At 38.9% G+C, this 13,354-nt stretch overlaps 1 protein-coding gene across 7 annotated transcripts in view; it reads right to left on the reverse strand.

Annotated features, from left to right (window-relative positions):
* Window positions 1–13,354, reverse strand: part of tcf12 (transcription factor 12) — a 75,446-nt gene that overhangs the window by 22,920 nt on the left and 39,172 nt on the right. For 5 of the 7 annotated variants that reach the window (XM_014027672.1, XM_014027686.1, XM_014027658.1 and 2 more), the window contains exons 7-8: window positions 12,252–12,381; window positions 11,109–11,161 (exon numbers count right to left, since the gene is read on the reverse strand). In XM_014027672.1, the coding sequence (XP_013883126.1) occupies window positions 11,109–11,161; window positions 12,252–12,381 (183 nt within the window). Of the gene's footprint in view, window positions 1–998; window positions 1,208–11,108; window positions 11,162–12,251; window positions 12,382–13,354 lie in introns of those variants that run through there. The other 2 variants (XM_014027693.1, XM_014027698.1) reach the window with 2 other exon arrangements.

The following is a 13,354-nucleotide window of genomic DNA, read 5'->3' on the forward strand; positions in this document are numbered from 1 at the left end:
ATATAAGCACATGTGGCATTTATATATAAGAAATCACAGGAAATGACAGGTGCCTTTGTAATTTACTTATGACTGTATCATTACTTAAGGATTACTGTGGCTCATCCAATCATTGTTAGACAGGATCTGTGAGATGTACCAGCTAACTGAATTGCTTAAACATAAAAAACACCTTCTATAATCTTTCAGCAACACAAGCAAAAATAATATTTACCCAAACAAGTTCATTCAACAAAAATTCAGCTCCTTCAACATGAAATAAAGCAAAATCCCACTTATTTTTCCACACAGTTATGCATGCATTGACAAAAAGAAGCACTACAACAACCCAAAATAAACTATTTCAGAGCAACCAAAATCAAAGAGGTTATTACAGCGAAGTTCAGAAATCACATTAGGCTCCCTGTGGCGACAAGAATGCCAAAGTGATTAAAAACAGATGGAATAACAGCAACACTGGTGCTTGGAGCTCAATCTGCAAACAGGAAAGTCTAACCTCAACAGGCAGCCTCTTTCCCTTAATCATTCCCAGACTCCCACTTGTTATTATTTCAGCCCAGTCTCGAAGCTAAAGGAACCAGCCAGTAAAAATAAATTCAAGACTGCGAGAAAACACTCTGCCATTCTGTTTTACTCTGATTCAAAGCAGCAAAAAATGTTTTTCAGGTGCAGCCTCGAAAACTTATTCACTCATTCCGAGCAACAATGCAATGCAGAGTTAGGCTTAAATAAGTTCAAAGTAATTTTAACACACTCAAACTGCCAGATCCTGATCATAGTGTTACTGATGTCATGGAAAATCAGGACGAGTCATGAACATGTATCCACACACAGACACAGAGGAATAATCTAAGATAAATAAAGCAGAAAACTTACGGTGCTTGAGGGGAGCAGAAGGATACTGACAAAGGCAAACRCTCACGTGCACATACGCACACTTCTTTTAGCTCCTCTCCATCTCAGACACACACACTTACATTCCCAAAGAGTCTACTCACCGATTTCCCGTTGTAGTAATACATTAAAGAGTTACTGCCCATTCCAGGGACAGGGTAGGCGCAATACATTATCGCTTTAACAGTTTAGGTGATAAAGGTAGAGAACAGTGACACAATAGCTTTTCTCTCTAGACATACATCCAAACCGTTCAAAAGGGACTAATAACTCTTTCAGTACTGGCCTCCACACAAGACCCACTCAGAGGAAACTTATGCAAAGCAGGATTGTACCATTCCCCACGGTGGGAAGGGGAGGCTGCACGAAGGGAGTGGCTCATGTGGTACATCCCTTCTCTTAAGCCTCTAAATGCTGAGGCCGAGAGGAAGAGGATGGGGGGAAGGGAGGGAGGGATGCGAGGGGGAGGTGGGTAGAGAGAAGATAAAGGGAAGTGGGTGGGACGGAAAACAAATGTGTGAGCGGATTTAGAGAGAGAGAGAGAAGGAGAGAAAATGTTTAATTCCAGGCATTAAAAATGCAGCTTTTCTGCAGGGGAACCCCAACAAACTGGAACTAAAATAATGGCACTCTAAGCAGGATTTCATTAATATGTGTGGCGATCAAATGAGTGCTTAAAAAGGTGCATCCAGCCTGTTCTCAGCTCAACATTTTAATCCTGAGTGCCTAATCTTTTTTTTGTAATGATGAAATTAGTTTACAGGCAGTGAGACATTATTTTCTTTCATTGAAACACAACAAATTGGCAACTGATTATTTTTCTCTTGTTTCAACGCATGGCTCGCAAACTAAATACGAGTTTTCAGTGGGACAAAGCGAAAGCTGGTGTGATAAATGTCAGAGWTTTTGGTGTTATCTGAGCGGGGCGTTCAGCTGAGATGTCTGAGTTTTAAAACATGCAACAGCTGCAAAGGGGTTGGCTTGTGACGTCGAACAGGAAAATAATGCTCCATTTCCTAAACCCTGGGGGCCTCAGATGGGGGGGGGGGACAAAACACTGACAGCCATTTTACCATGGTTTACTGTCACCGCAAGCCACACAGTTCCCCATTACCTTTATAAGGTAGGAGGGGGGGGAGCAAGGGAGAGGGGAAGCAAAGAGAGGATAGATACCATAATCCAGCGAGAGCCCAGTCTGACTGGAGCCTTTCATGTGCACCACTCAAAGCTCGCTGGACTAAACACAGGCCTGAAGACTCATTGAGAACATTACTGTTATAGAAAGATGAAAGTCTCCACTTCCCTAAGAAAAAAAAAAAAGAAAAAGAAAAAACTAGACCCTTATTATGCTTTTCCTTTTAGCACTGTTATTATTTATCCCCCTCCTTTCTTCTCCGAATCTCTTTTAAACTCATCCAAAACACTGGCTCTGCATGTTGTTACCGTTTTCTATCTGGCGCTGTTTCAAGTTGATGCTTTAAGGAAAATGGTTGTGATAGAAGCGTTTGAAGGGGTCTAAAACAAGTCCAGACACGGGGCTCAGTGTTGTGCAGAAAACACATAAAAGCGGAGGGGGAAAAAAAGAGGCATTAATTTTAGGAAATTGAGCACACACACGAGTGCCTGCTGATTTAGAACACAGCTAACAATTTATTTTTACGACTGACTCTGCAGGAGACGCAGAGCCAATGATTTTATTTGAATAAACTTTATAAATCAACCTTCATGATTTTTAATTGCCAGTGGAAAAAAGTGTTATTAAACGGTAAGGTGAAAGCTCAACTACATCCACCTGTTCCCACTGCACTCTAACGACACGAGGCATCAAGGTGCGTTTCTTGAGATTTGTTTGTGGAAAAAAATACAAACAAAACAGCAAATCCACAAACTGAGGTCACCCTCATCTCATGAATGGATTTGGCAGTGATGTCATCAGACAGGAAGATTGTTTCCTGTAAGCAGCTCTGCTTCTAATTAGGGAGGGCTGACTCAGAGCGGGGGGATGCATGAGGGATTGAGACCCTCACCCACCCAACACCGGCTTTATCACGATGGACCTATTTTAACTGTTAATTTGTGAGTTTACCTGGGTATATCAAGTGAATAAACAAACCTGTTTTGCACTCAGGTTCAAATTTTATTTATCTGTAGCGTAGTAAAGCTACACGGTTACATTTTGGCAACACTTGCCAACATATGACAGAGCTAGTAAAAAAAACAAATTCTAATAAATACAACAAAATACTGAGCAGTTTGCATCAGTAAAAAGACTCAATGAGTGTTGTAAAAGCAGTACATCAAATTTTAGTGTCCTGATCTAATCAACAAGAGCTGAATGACTCCCATCTACTGCAGAAACACCCCTAAATATTCAAACATTTCTAATTTAAAACACYACCGATTAGGTTTTTAAAGGGGCAATATTATGTGTTTCTCAGGCATATATTTAAATAYTATACCATAATAAAGCATCTATGTCACCTTTASCTGTTATTAAAATGCTGTTTTTATGTTTAAATAGAAAATAAACTTATCTTCTCATCACTTCCTCTTCTAAACGCCTTGAAATTGGCCTCTGTCTCTTTAAGAACCACCTTCCGCTTCTGTCTCGCCCATTTCATTGTGGGGGGTGGGGGTTGCGCTTGCGAGGGGAGGGCTGCTATAATGCAGTTTACTTGGCATCTGAAAATACATTTCCTCAAAGGTATTTTTAATSTGAAAAGAGCTTCACTGAGTGAGAAGTAAGGAGCTCAGCAGACAGTTTCAGTTTCAGTTTCACCCGAGAGCCTGCAGGAGTCATGGGCAGGGTTTGTGAGTGTGTGTGGGTGGGGTGGGGGTGCTCCTCCATGAGGAAGCTCGGCTTAAACACACGTCGCAGAGGCGTTTCTGGTCCCCACCTGTCGTTTTGCTCCTCAGCATTGCTTCCTAAAAATGCTGCAGGATTTCTCAAACATGCGTTAATGAGTCAAAGCAAGGCTTTGGGCATGTTTTTTATGAGAGTATAACATTATAACATGATATAAAACTCGAAAAAGTTGATTTTACATGATATTGCCCCTTTAACAAAAAAGAGTATTATTATTTCAGCACAATTAACTTTACCTTAACTAGATTTAGATAAATATTAAAAATCTCAAAGGAAACAACTGTTTACACTATATAATATAGTATTCATCATTGTATTCATTTAAAATACATTTTGTGTRACTAGGCCCATCACGTTAAAACATTTTGCTGGACGATAAATTGTCTCTGAAATTATTGCGACAAATGATAATATTGTTTGGAGACCATTTTATTACATTACATCACTCTGATGTAAGAGTTCACTCCTCCCCAAGATAAGGAGTAGAAAAGAGGAAGACACAAAGAAAACAAACAAGAAAGCAAATGAAAATCATCGACCTTATTTTAATTTTTTTGTGTGATTAATTGATTTATTGCTTGTTGCAACAGGTCTAACAGTGCCCATGCCAAATTTCTTCAAATAAAGATTTAAAACTATAACACTTCACTCTGTAGATGTGTTTATTTCCTTGTTTCAGACTAAATTCATCCCAATACAGTTTGCTGTAATTGTGATGTGAAACTACGTCCACATCACCAATCAGGCTAAACACAGCTTATTAAAGAGGAATGTGTTCTGCAAGTCTGACAGCAGAGATTTATGTGAAATGGATCTGAAAGACTAGATCATAAGAGTAATAAAAATTTATGAGTAAGTGAAACAGAAAAATGAGGGAAGGTTTCAGCAATCATCAAGTGAGGGTGTAATTCTTTGAAAGATTATTTATTAAAAAAAGGGAGGGAGAAATTATTTTCTTCAGGCATGTCCAGGAAAAACGTGGCATCTCTGACAGAGGAAACAAAAGCCAGACTTGATTCAAAAAACAACCCAAGAACACAGGAACATTTTCATGTGAAAATAAATATGCTTCTTTTTGTTGAATTAATCACAACTCTCTTTTTTTTTTTTTGAAAAAAAGAATCATATTTATGGCTCCTACCGCAGATGGAGAAAGCATGGCCACAAGCCTATTTGTCCAGGGTCTCAGCACTCACGACAGGCTCGTGTGAGCTGTGTTCTGTACCTACAAGCACATGCTGCAAAACTTTGAAGTGGATCTTCGCAGACATTTTTACAGTACTCTGCTGTGTTATTTATATGCTGTGTCACACTGTAWACAGACAACAGATGAGCCTGGGAAGTTAAAAAGAAAAAGGCAGGACACAAAAATGTGCAAAAGAGAATAAATTKTAAGACATGCGACAGTGGGGATTCTTTTATAATACTGCAGGAGTTTTAGCAACTTATTTTTGTTTTTTGTAGATTTAAAAGGGCAGAGTAATGCTGTAGTTTGTAAAATTCAAATTTAGATTGATCTGAAACCTGCTTGTTGGTTGGAATTTTTTGTGGGGTCTTCATGTTCTTTCCACAGTCAGATAAATGTGCTAGGTTGGTGAGTGTGTGTCTATATTTGGGTTTCCACCAGCAGTTTTTCATGTCACTTTGATTGAGGCCATTTATTGGCTTTTTTAAAGAGGTTTTTAGGGCTCACAGTTTTTCATTTTAGCCAAATAAGCAGCAATAATGCACTGAATTGTTAAATGTCTATGGAAAAGACAAGAAGACATTCGAGTGATTCCTCACCAGGAATTCAATGCAGTGTAGGGTTAGTTTTGTGGTTTCTTAATGATAAATTATCCAGATGTAAGCTGTAAATCTTCTCACAGTATTCTTTCAAAATAAGAAATTGTGTTGTTTTTTTCTTTCACTGCTTGTAGTTTGACTCAATTTTTTTCTTTTTATCAGCTGTGTGTTCGGCACCACTTTTTGAATAGAAAGGTTTATTCTTACTGTCAGGGCACACGGCACACACGATTATCAAAATCTGGAATGCACACACTCATCTCCTGAGTCATACAGCGCACACTTGTGGACGGGTAAATATGACAAAATTTATGCCTCGGAGTTTTTGCAAATTCAGTAGAGTAGAAATGAAACTATGAACTCAGTCAAAGAGGGAAATAAAAACATCAAAAGCAACTGATTTTTTTACCAAAACAAATCCTATGCTTCCACCTGTTTACAGTAGTACACAGTCTAGTTCAGGGATGGGCAATTGGCTGCCCATGGGCTGCATTCAGCCCATAGGTGACTTTTTTCTGGCCTGCCAATGAGGCAAAAGTTTGTATTTATTATTTATTTATTTTTAAGCTCTAGCAGTTTTCAGAATGTAGGAGCTGCTTTGAGTGCTTTTTTAAAGAACAAAAATACATATACCGTACTTTTTGTTGTTTGGTTTTGTTTTTGGTGGGGTAGAGACACTGTTTGCTACAATTTGAACAGAAGTCGTCACTACAACACGTTGCAGAAATGTAAATATGAGAAGTTTACTGAAGTTGCAAGTACATAAACAACAGCGACATTTTACCAGATTCAGAACCACGCAGGAGTCTACACTCAAGGCCTTGTATGCCATTACACTTCAGATTGATAAAGTAAAGTGTTTACTTTTGGTTTGCTTCAAACGTTTTGTATTCATATTTATTAAACATTTTTAAAATGGCAGTTTTATTACATTTGACTAAGTGTGCAGCGTTATGTGACCATGTGGTAGTGTCAACAAAAAATAGGGCCCTTCCATCATATAAGTTGCTGTTTCCTGGTCTAGTTTATTGACTCTGATCCAGTTAAAAGTTTGATGTATAGTTTTTGACATGCAACATTTCACAGGTTTGTTTTAAAGTAAATTTAAAAGCAGCTCACAATTTAATGACAAAACTATTGCAACTACAGTGTACTAAAAAAATAAAAAAATAATGATCTGCATATTTATTTCTAACAACAACACACTAATTTATTCCATGTCTGAATTTCACTCATTACTTTTGACTTACAACTGTAGTTCAGGACAGCGTGAGCAACTTTCTACATACTTTCCAGTTCACACCAGCAAGGCTTGGACATYTCTAAACAACAAACACTATACCTTGGTGATTGTTGACAGGCTGCGCTCCTTGGTCTGCCAGAAAAACTAAATCAGGGTTTGTATTAATGCTGTACACTCACGCAAGGCCTACATGAATAATTTACAACAGGCCAGAATGGGAGTAATGACTTTAATGTGTGCATTATTTTCATTCTCTTTGTCCCTTTAACTCCTTGTTTTCCTCGCAGATGAAAAAGGTCGGGTCTCTGGCTTGTTTGTCTGCTCTGTTATCTGAAGCCTGTAATGTACGCAGTAAATTTCAAACAACCCAAACAAAGATAAACGCAGAGGCCGGGGTCCCAGAGGTGGCTGCCACTGTTTAGCATCGCCCCGTCAAATGAAGGGTGTCTATCTAATCAGCCATCTGATGAGGCCATCTCTGGGGAGCTTACTAATAACAGTCAGGTCAGAGCTTAAAATACTGCCAGAAACACGAGGGGGACGAATTCATCATCTGTTAAAACAAACAACAAAACATCTGTAACATGTGAAATATCTGAATAAATAAATCAGTTTGTTTGTAAGAGCATACATTCTGCTCTGTTTCTTTTTATATCATACTTTAGCTTTCATACAAACATTAATGTTGTTAGAAATTAAATAAGAAAATAAAGTTCTGATAAATATAAAGTTTAAAAGAAATCGGATTATCTAGATTACTTTCAGATCTGGAGACAATTTACTATCAGTAATACAAAAAAAAGAACAATTCAAAAATAAGTCAAGATGGCCGGATATGTGGTAAATTTGTTTTTGTATGTCTTTTATTTATAGTGTTTATCTTTCCTGGTGCCACATCAGTGGTTGCATCAGACCAAAAGGGGGAAGAAAAAGTGCAGCTTTATTCTACTGGGAATCTAATTTAGCTCAAGACTTAAAAGGGCCTCGGGTGTTTCTGGATATTTACATAGAGCTTTTCTGGTGAACTAGATCTAAGATCCCCCCAACAAGCCCTTCTGTCCAACCACGCTGTGCTTCAAACGGAGAAACAAAAATAAAGACCTGCTCTTTCAAAACAGGAATATTAGATTACTGTTGGAGTACTGCATTATTATTATCTCCTGTTTTTGAGAGGGTAAAGACAGACAGCTTGTTTGAATGTCATGAACTAGACAGCACTGCGAGGAACATTTCTAGGTCTTAGGATTCAGAGCCTTGAGCAGATTTCCTTTCTTACAGCTCGCACAGTACAAATCTCTCTGAAACAAGGGTGTCTGAGTGATCTGTCAAAAGCAAATGTCAATCTTTTTTGTCATCCACACTCGAGGTTCTCGCTTGCAAATGTCCCGGAGGGCAAATGAATCTCAGCCCACCACTTTCTTTTTCTCATCCTGCAGCTACACTGTCACCAAAGCCAGGGAGGAAGTGTCACATCAAGCCGCTATGTCTCTGACAACAGGGGAGGGAAGGAAAAAAAAGAAAGAGAAGCACTATTTACACAAACAAACTGACATGCAGACACACACATACAGATCGTGCCCTTGCAGATTCCCATAAATATCCTACAAGATGCAACTTTTCTCCCCCACAAGCTACAAAACCCTCTCTCTGCTTCTTCAGTCCTGCTGTCAGACAGGTGCCCACGCAGCTGCCCATCAGCATCCTTCAGCGTAGCAGCCTGTCTGTTCAACGACAACATGCTGTCCTAACTCAGTGCTCAGTTTATACAGTCAAATAATGCACGGAGCCAATTAAGGCCAAGTTTTCTACTGTAATAAGAACGTTTCAGCACCACGTGAATGCATATCTGTTGCACAAAGCAGTTCGATCCATATAATCGACGATTTAGGCAAGAATTTTCTAATAAATAAAAATCTTGTATAAGCAGAAACTTCACACAATTACAACCACCAGAGAGTTCAAAGTTTGTGAGCGCATTACCATCAAACCACAGAGGAAAGTATGTGTGTGGCTTAGGAAGGGGGATGTCTGTATATAGAGTAAAAAAAATAAAAAACAACCTACAAACATTTAAATGTTTGCAATCACCAGCTGGCCTGTTTAGATAGTCTTCACATCCTGGTGCAGAGCAGTGTCAAAACCTAAATGCACAGAGGATGTGCTCCTGTAAATATTTTGATTCAGCTCCATCATGTCGTGTACACACACACACACACATCATGCTTGGTTCTGCAACTTGCATTGCACATCTGATTTAAAACTACAAAATTTTATTTTTAGACCGGGAAGTGAGAATACAAGCTGGAGTTAAAAAGGGGGGGATTTGAGAATAAAAATAAATAAATAAATAAGAATATTCCCAGCAGTAGACATAATGATAGAAGCTCTGTGTTGATCTATTTTTTTTAATCATGCAGGTATTCAGGTCTCTGGTGGGGCCCTCCAGTTTGCTTACACAAGCAAAAGCTTTTCAGCGGCATCTGCAGCTGCATTCATGCTTTACAGGTACGCTGCAGGCTCCTTACACAGCTGCCTCTGGCACAGCAGATCAGGCTCCAGGTGCGCCTTCCCCTCGACACTTCTTCAACATCACCTTCGCTGCTTTATATATCGCTGCCGGCAATACAAACACAGATTATGTCTGATAACTAACCTCAGGCACACAGTTTCTGCTCAAATGCCTCACCTTTACTTCCTGTGGCTGTAATACTGAAAAATGTCTCACCGAGGAGCTGCTAGGTCGCCTCCTTCCTAAACACTTTCCCACTTATGCCACCTATCAGGAGCAGATTTAAGTTTTCTCTGTCTGGCTGCAGGTTATAAAGGCACCTATAGGCAGTTATTCAACAGTTTTTATTCTTCCAAATGGGATCAAAGTCTAACAGGGATAATTCCTCCAAGCTCTGGGCTTTATCTTCTGAGCAGTGCAGAGTGACAAGAAGAAGCTGTATTTTATCCCGTGCTCCGTCACTGGTCCCCCCCCCAACCCCATCCAGTATTGTACCGCTTGATTGTACTCTTATGAGTCACAGAACCGCACCTGCGCCCATGTGTTAAGTACTGACAAATAAAAGCCCAGCGTCCATTTACACAACAAAGAGATGTAACCCGTGAGGCAGCCATTCTTTACCTCCCTCCCTCCGCCTGACAAGACCTCAAATATATCACTTAGTTAAGAAGAAGGCAGCTCACGTTCCTGCCTCAGCCGGGGACTGCGCCTCTCCCCTCACGCTCCGGCAAACTTCTTTTCAAATACAAATCCAGAAACAAAACACACGCCACCCTTTTTTATTTTTTGTTCTCTTTCTTCCATATTTAATTTCAGAGTTACAGCAGTAGACGTAGACGATTATCAAAGCCCTGAAAAGCAAATCCGGTCTCAGACTCCCTCACCCACCCCGCAAAAAAAAAAGAAAAAGGCTGTCATTGTTCAGGGGGAAAAAAGAAGATTTTGGTGAACCAGTTGCTTCTTATTAAAAAAATAGAAACAAAATTGTCTTCTGCCAGTTCTAGAAATTAAAGGCAATGTTTAAAAAAAAACTTTACCAATCCACCGGGGTTTTAACGACGAACATCTGACTTACTGATTTATGCATATTAATGAACTCAAACACCCCCTGTCTCTGCGAATACAAGCTGAGCTCCACACTTCTCTGCATCCTAATGGTTTCTGCTCCACCGGGATCATTACCAATAGAAATTTCAGATCTTCAGTGCTATTAATCTCTGTCTGTCCTCCTGTTCAGCCACGTAATGACTAATTAAACATCAAAAGAGCAGAGCCGGGGATCCGCTCTGACAGCTTCTCTTTCTCCCAGGAGAGCCTGAGAGGAGGCTAGCCTGTGACAGGGCAGCCCGGAAAATCAATCACCCCAAGGTCCACACACACACACACACACACACACACACACACACACNCACACACACACACACACACACACACACACACACACACACACACACACACACACACACACACACACACACACACACACACACACACACACAGAGAGTCGCACGTTCACACAAAACAGTAAAAACACAAAAAGACGTACCCCACCGAGACCTTTACCTGCTAACATTAAACAACAACAATGTAAACAACCAACATCACAGCTTTGTAAACCAACAGAACCCAGCGGTGTCACTGCCGAACAGATCACACAAAAACAACTGATTTTTTCCATCCAAGAACTGGAGCGTGTGTGTGTCAAGACTGTGTTCTGTGTGCACAGAAGTGAGGAGAAAAGTGTGTGTGTTTGTTTGGGTAAGCTCACTGTGAAATCTATTTATGTGAAAGGTAGATGATCTTCCACTCACAGATGAAGGCAGGCCAGGGGGGACCTTGCGAACTTTTTTTGTTTGTAGTGGATCTGTGAAGAGATGAAAGCATGTCTATTCATTCAAAAGCAAAATAAATAAATAAATAAATAAATAAATAAATAAATAAATAAATAAATAAATAACAAGAAGCAGCCGTAGGGCAAGGCAGAACCCACAAACAAAATTAATTTGGTGATTGAGCAAAATATGAGGAGTAACATGTTTAAATATACAGTGCACATTATAACTATTTCTTATTTCTTTATATTCTACGTACAAGAACTTTGCTGTTATTTTCAAAAAGGTTTTAAAGTGATAAAGCTCATCTGTGAATCATTCAAGCATTAAAACATTTTTTAAAAAGACAAACCTGTATTAACTTTAGACTGTGTTTGACTTGACATTCTTTAGGCTGTATTTTTAGTGAGCGATGTGTTGCAAAGACACAATTTGTTCCAATTTCTTACGTAGTATCGCCAAAAAAAACAAGCAGTCGTTGACAAGCATGAAATGTAATTATTAGCCATAAATGTGGCATATTTTAATATGATGTGCAGTTTGTCCTTAAAAAAGGAGAAAACTGGACAAGTGGAGGACAAGTGTCAAGTCTGAAAGTATCTACAGAAGATGAAAAATATCTGAAAGTCATGTTCTTAGGAATAAGATTGTAGCTAAAGTTGATGACATTAGAAAATGAATCATGCTGCAGTTACCCCATACATTAAATAAAGTTAAGTTCATGATAAATAACTAAAAGAAACAACCTTGTTGGTGCAAAAATACAATCTTCTACACAGTTTATTTATTTTAAAATAGGCTTTTTATGGGGAGATCACTGACTGAAACGTTTCTGCCTGACTGGGATGGCTGAAGACTTTTGCACACTGCCATAAATTCACTCTAAAACACTGTGTATCAATAAATATTTTATTGTTTACTCACCTCAGATACTAAATAACAATAAACCAATATTTCTTAAAAGTTAGAGTCTTAAACTGAGCATTTACCACTTGGTATAATGAAACCTGACCTACTTCGGTAACACTGCAGCAACTTAAAGTATTATTGTATAAGCTACTTTTTGTCCTTATATGGGGCTTTTTAGAGCTCTTTTCTTACAGAGATTAGGACAGCACTGACCAACTGGTGGAGGATCTTGTAGAGAACGTCTTCTGGGATTGGCTGCGTTGAAGGAATAGAACGGAGCCGAGGATTTCCCCGATGCTGCAGAACTAGGACTCGTTAACCCAACGTCGGGCCTTATAGACGGCTAAAACACAGGGAACATTTTTTTTAGTTCAGATTATGCACAATAGTATAATCAGATGGTAGTTTGACAGCATAGCAATGCATTCTGTAAATATGTTATTTTACAATTACCTTAAACATAATGCATTTGTAAAAAGAATGCCAGAAATGACAGTGAGGGGTCTATAAATTACAAAAACTTGTGCAAATTAAAACCCATTTTGTTGATGCATGATAAGCAGACTGCACCAGCTTCTAAAAGACCACCTTGTTATCCTGTCACCAACCATTTATTTGATCCCTACAGCCTCGACAAATTGGGTTAAGCAGCCAATTAAGAGCTTGGTCTAACTCTAGAGTAATCTGCTGTAGAGACCAAGGATCATGTGAGTACTCAAAGTGATTCGTAGTACTTGGCAGAAGAACTTGCTATACATGCCCTGTTGGATTCCCCACTGCCAGCTGAGGATTAACACAGTGACCACTGAGAGGCAGCTTTTAATTTGTCCAGGTGAAAACACTTCTAAATAAACTCATTATGGTGTAAATATCCACGTTTTACAAACACAGCAAAGTCCGTTTTACTGCTGCTTTTGTCTATGATTCTGAATTTTTACAGTTCATCTAAGTCTACTGTCTTGTAATGTAAATTTTGATGTTTGTAATTATTTTGTAAGTTTCTATAAATGAACAAATGTTCAAAAATGTAAGTATCAATAAATACCTATCCTAAAATTTTCTCTACATTTACTCAAAATCATTTGGTTCTCTATACACTGAGATTAGTAAATCCAAATCCTTTTTTTTATGTAAACTTGTAAAAATATATTATCTCTACCTTCCAAACAAATACCAGGAAGATTAGTGTTTTGTTCCCAGTTTTTACCTGAGGCCCCCAAACTACAGCTGGATTAGTGAATTTGTTGTTGTGCAACAGTTCCTTATTTGCACACACACACACACACACACACACACACACACACACACACACACAC

Source organism: Austrofundulus limnaeus, unplaced genomic scaffold (genome assembly GCF_001266775.1).
Source record: "Austrofundulus limnaeus strain Quisiro unplaced genomic scaffold, Austrofundulus_limnaeus-1.0 Scaffold5, whole genome shotgun sequence".
Taxonomy (NCBI): domain Eukaryota; kingdom Metazoa; phylum Chordata; class Actinopteri; order Cyprinodontiformes; family Rivulidae; genus Austrofundulus; species Austrofundulus limnaeus.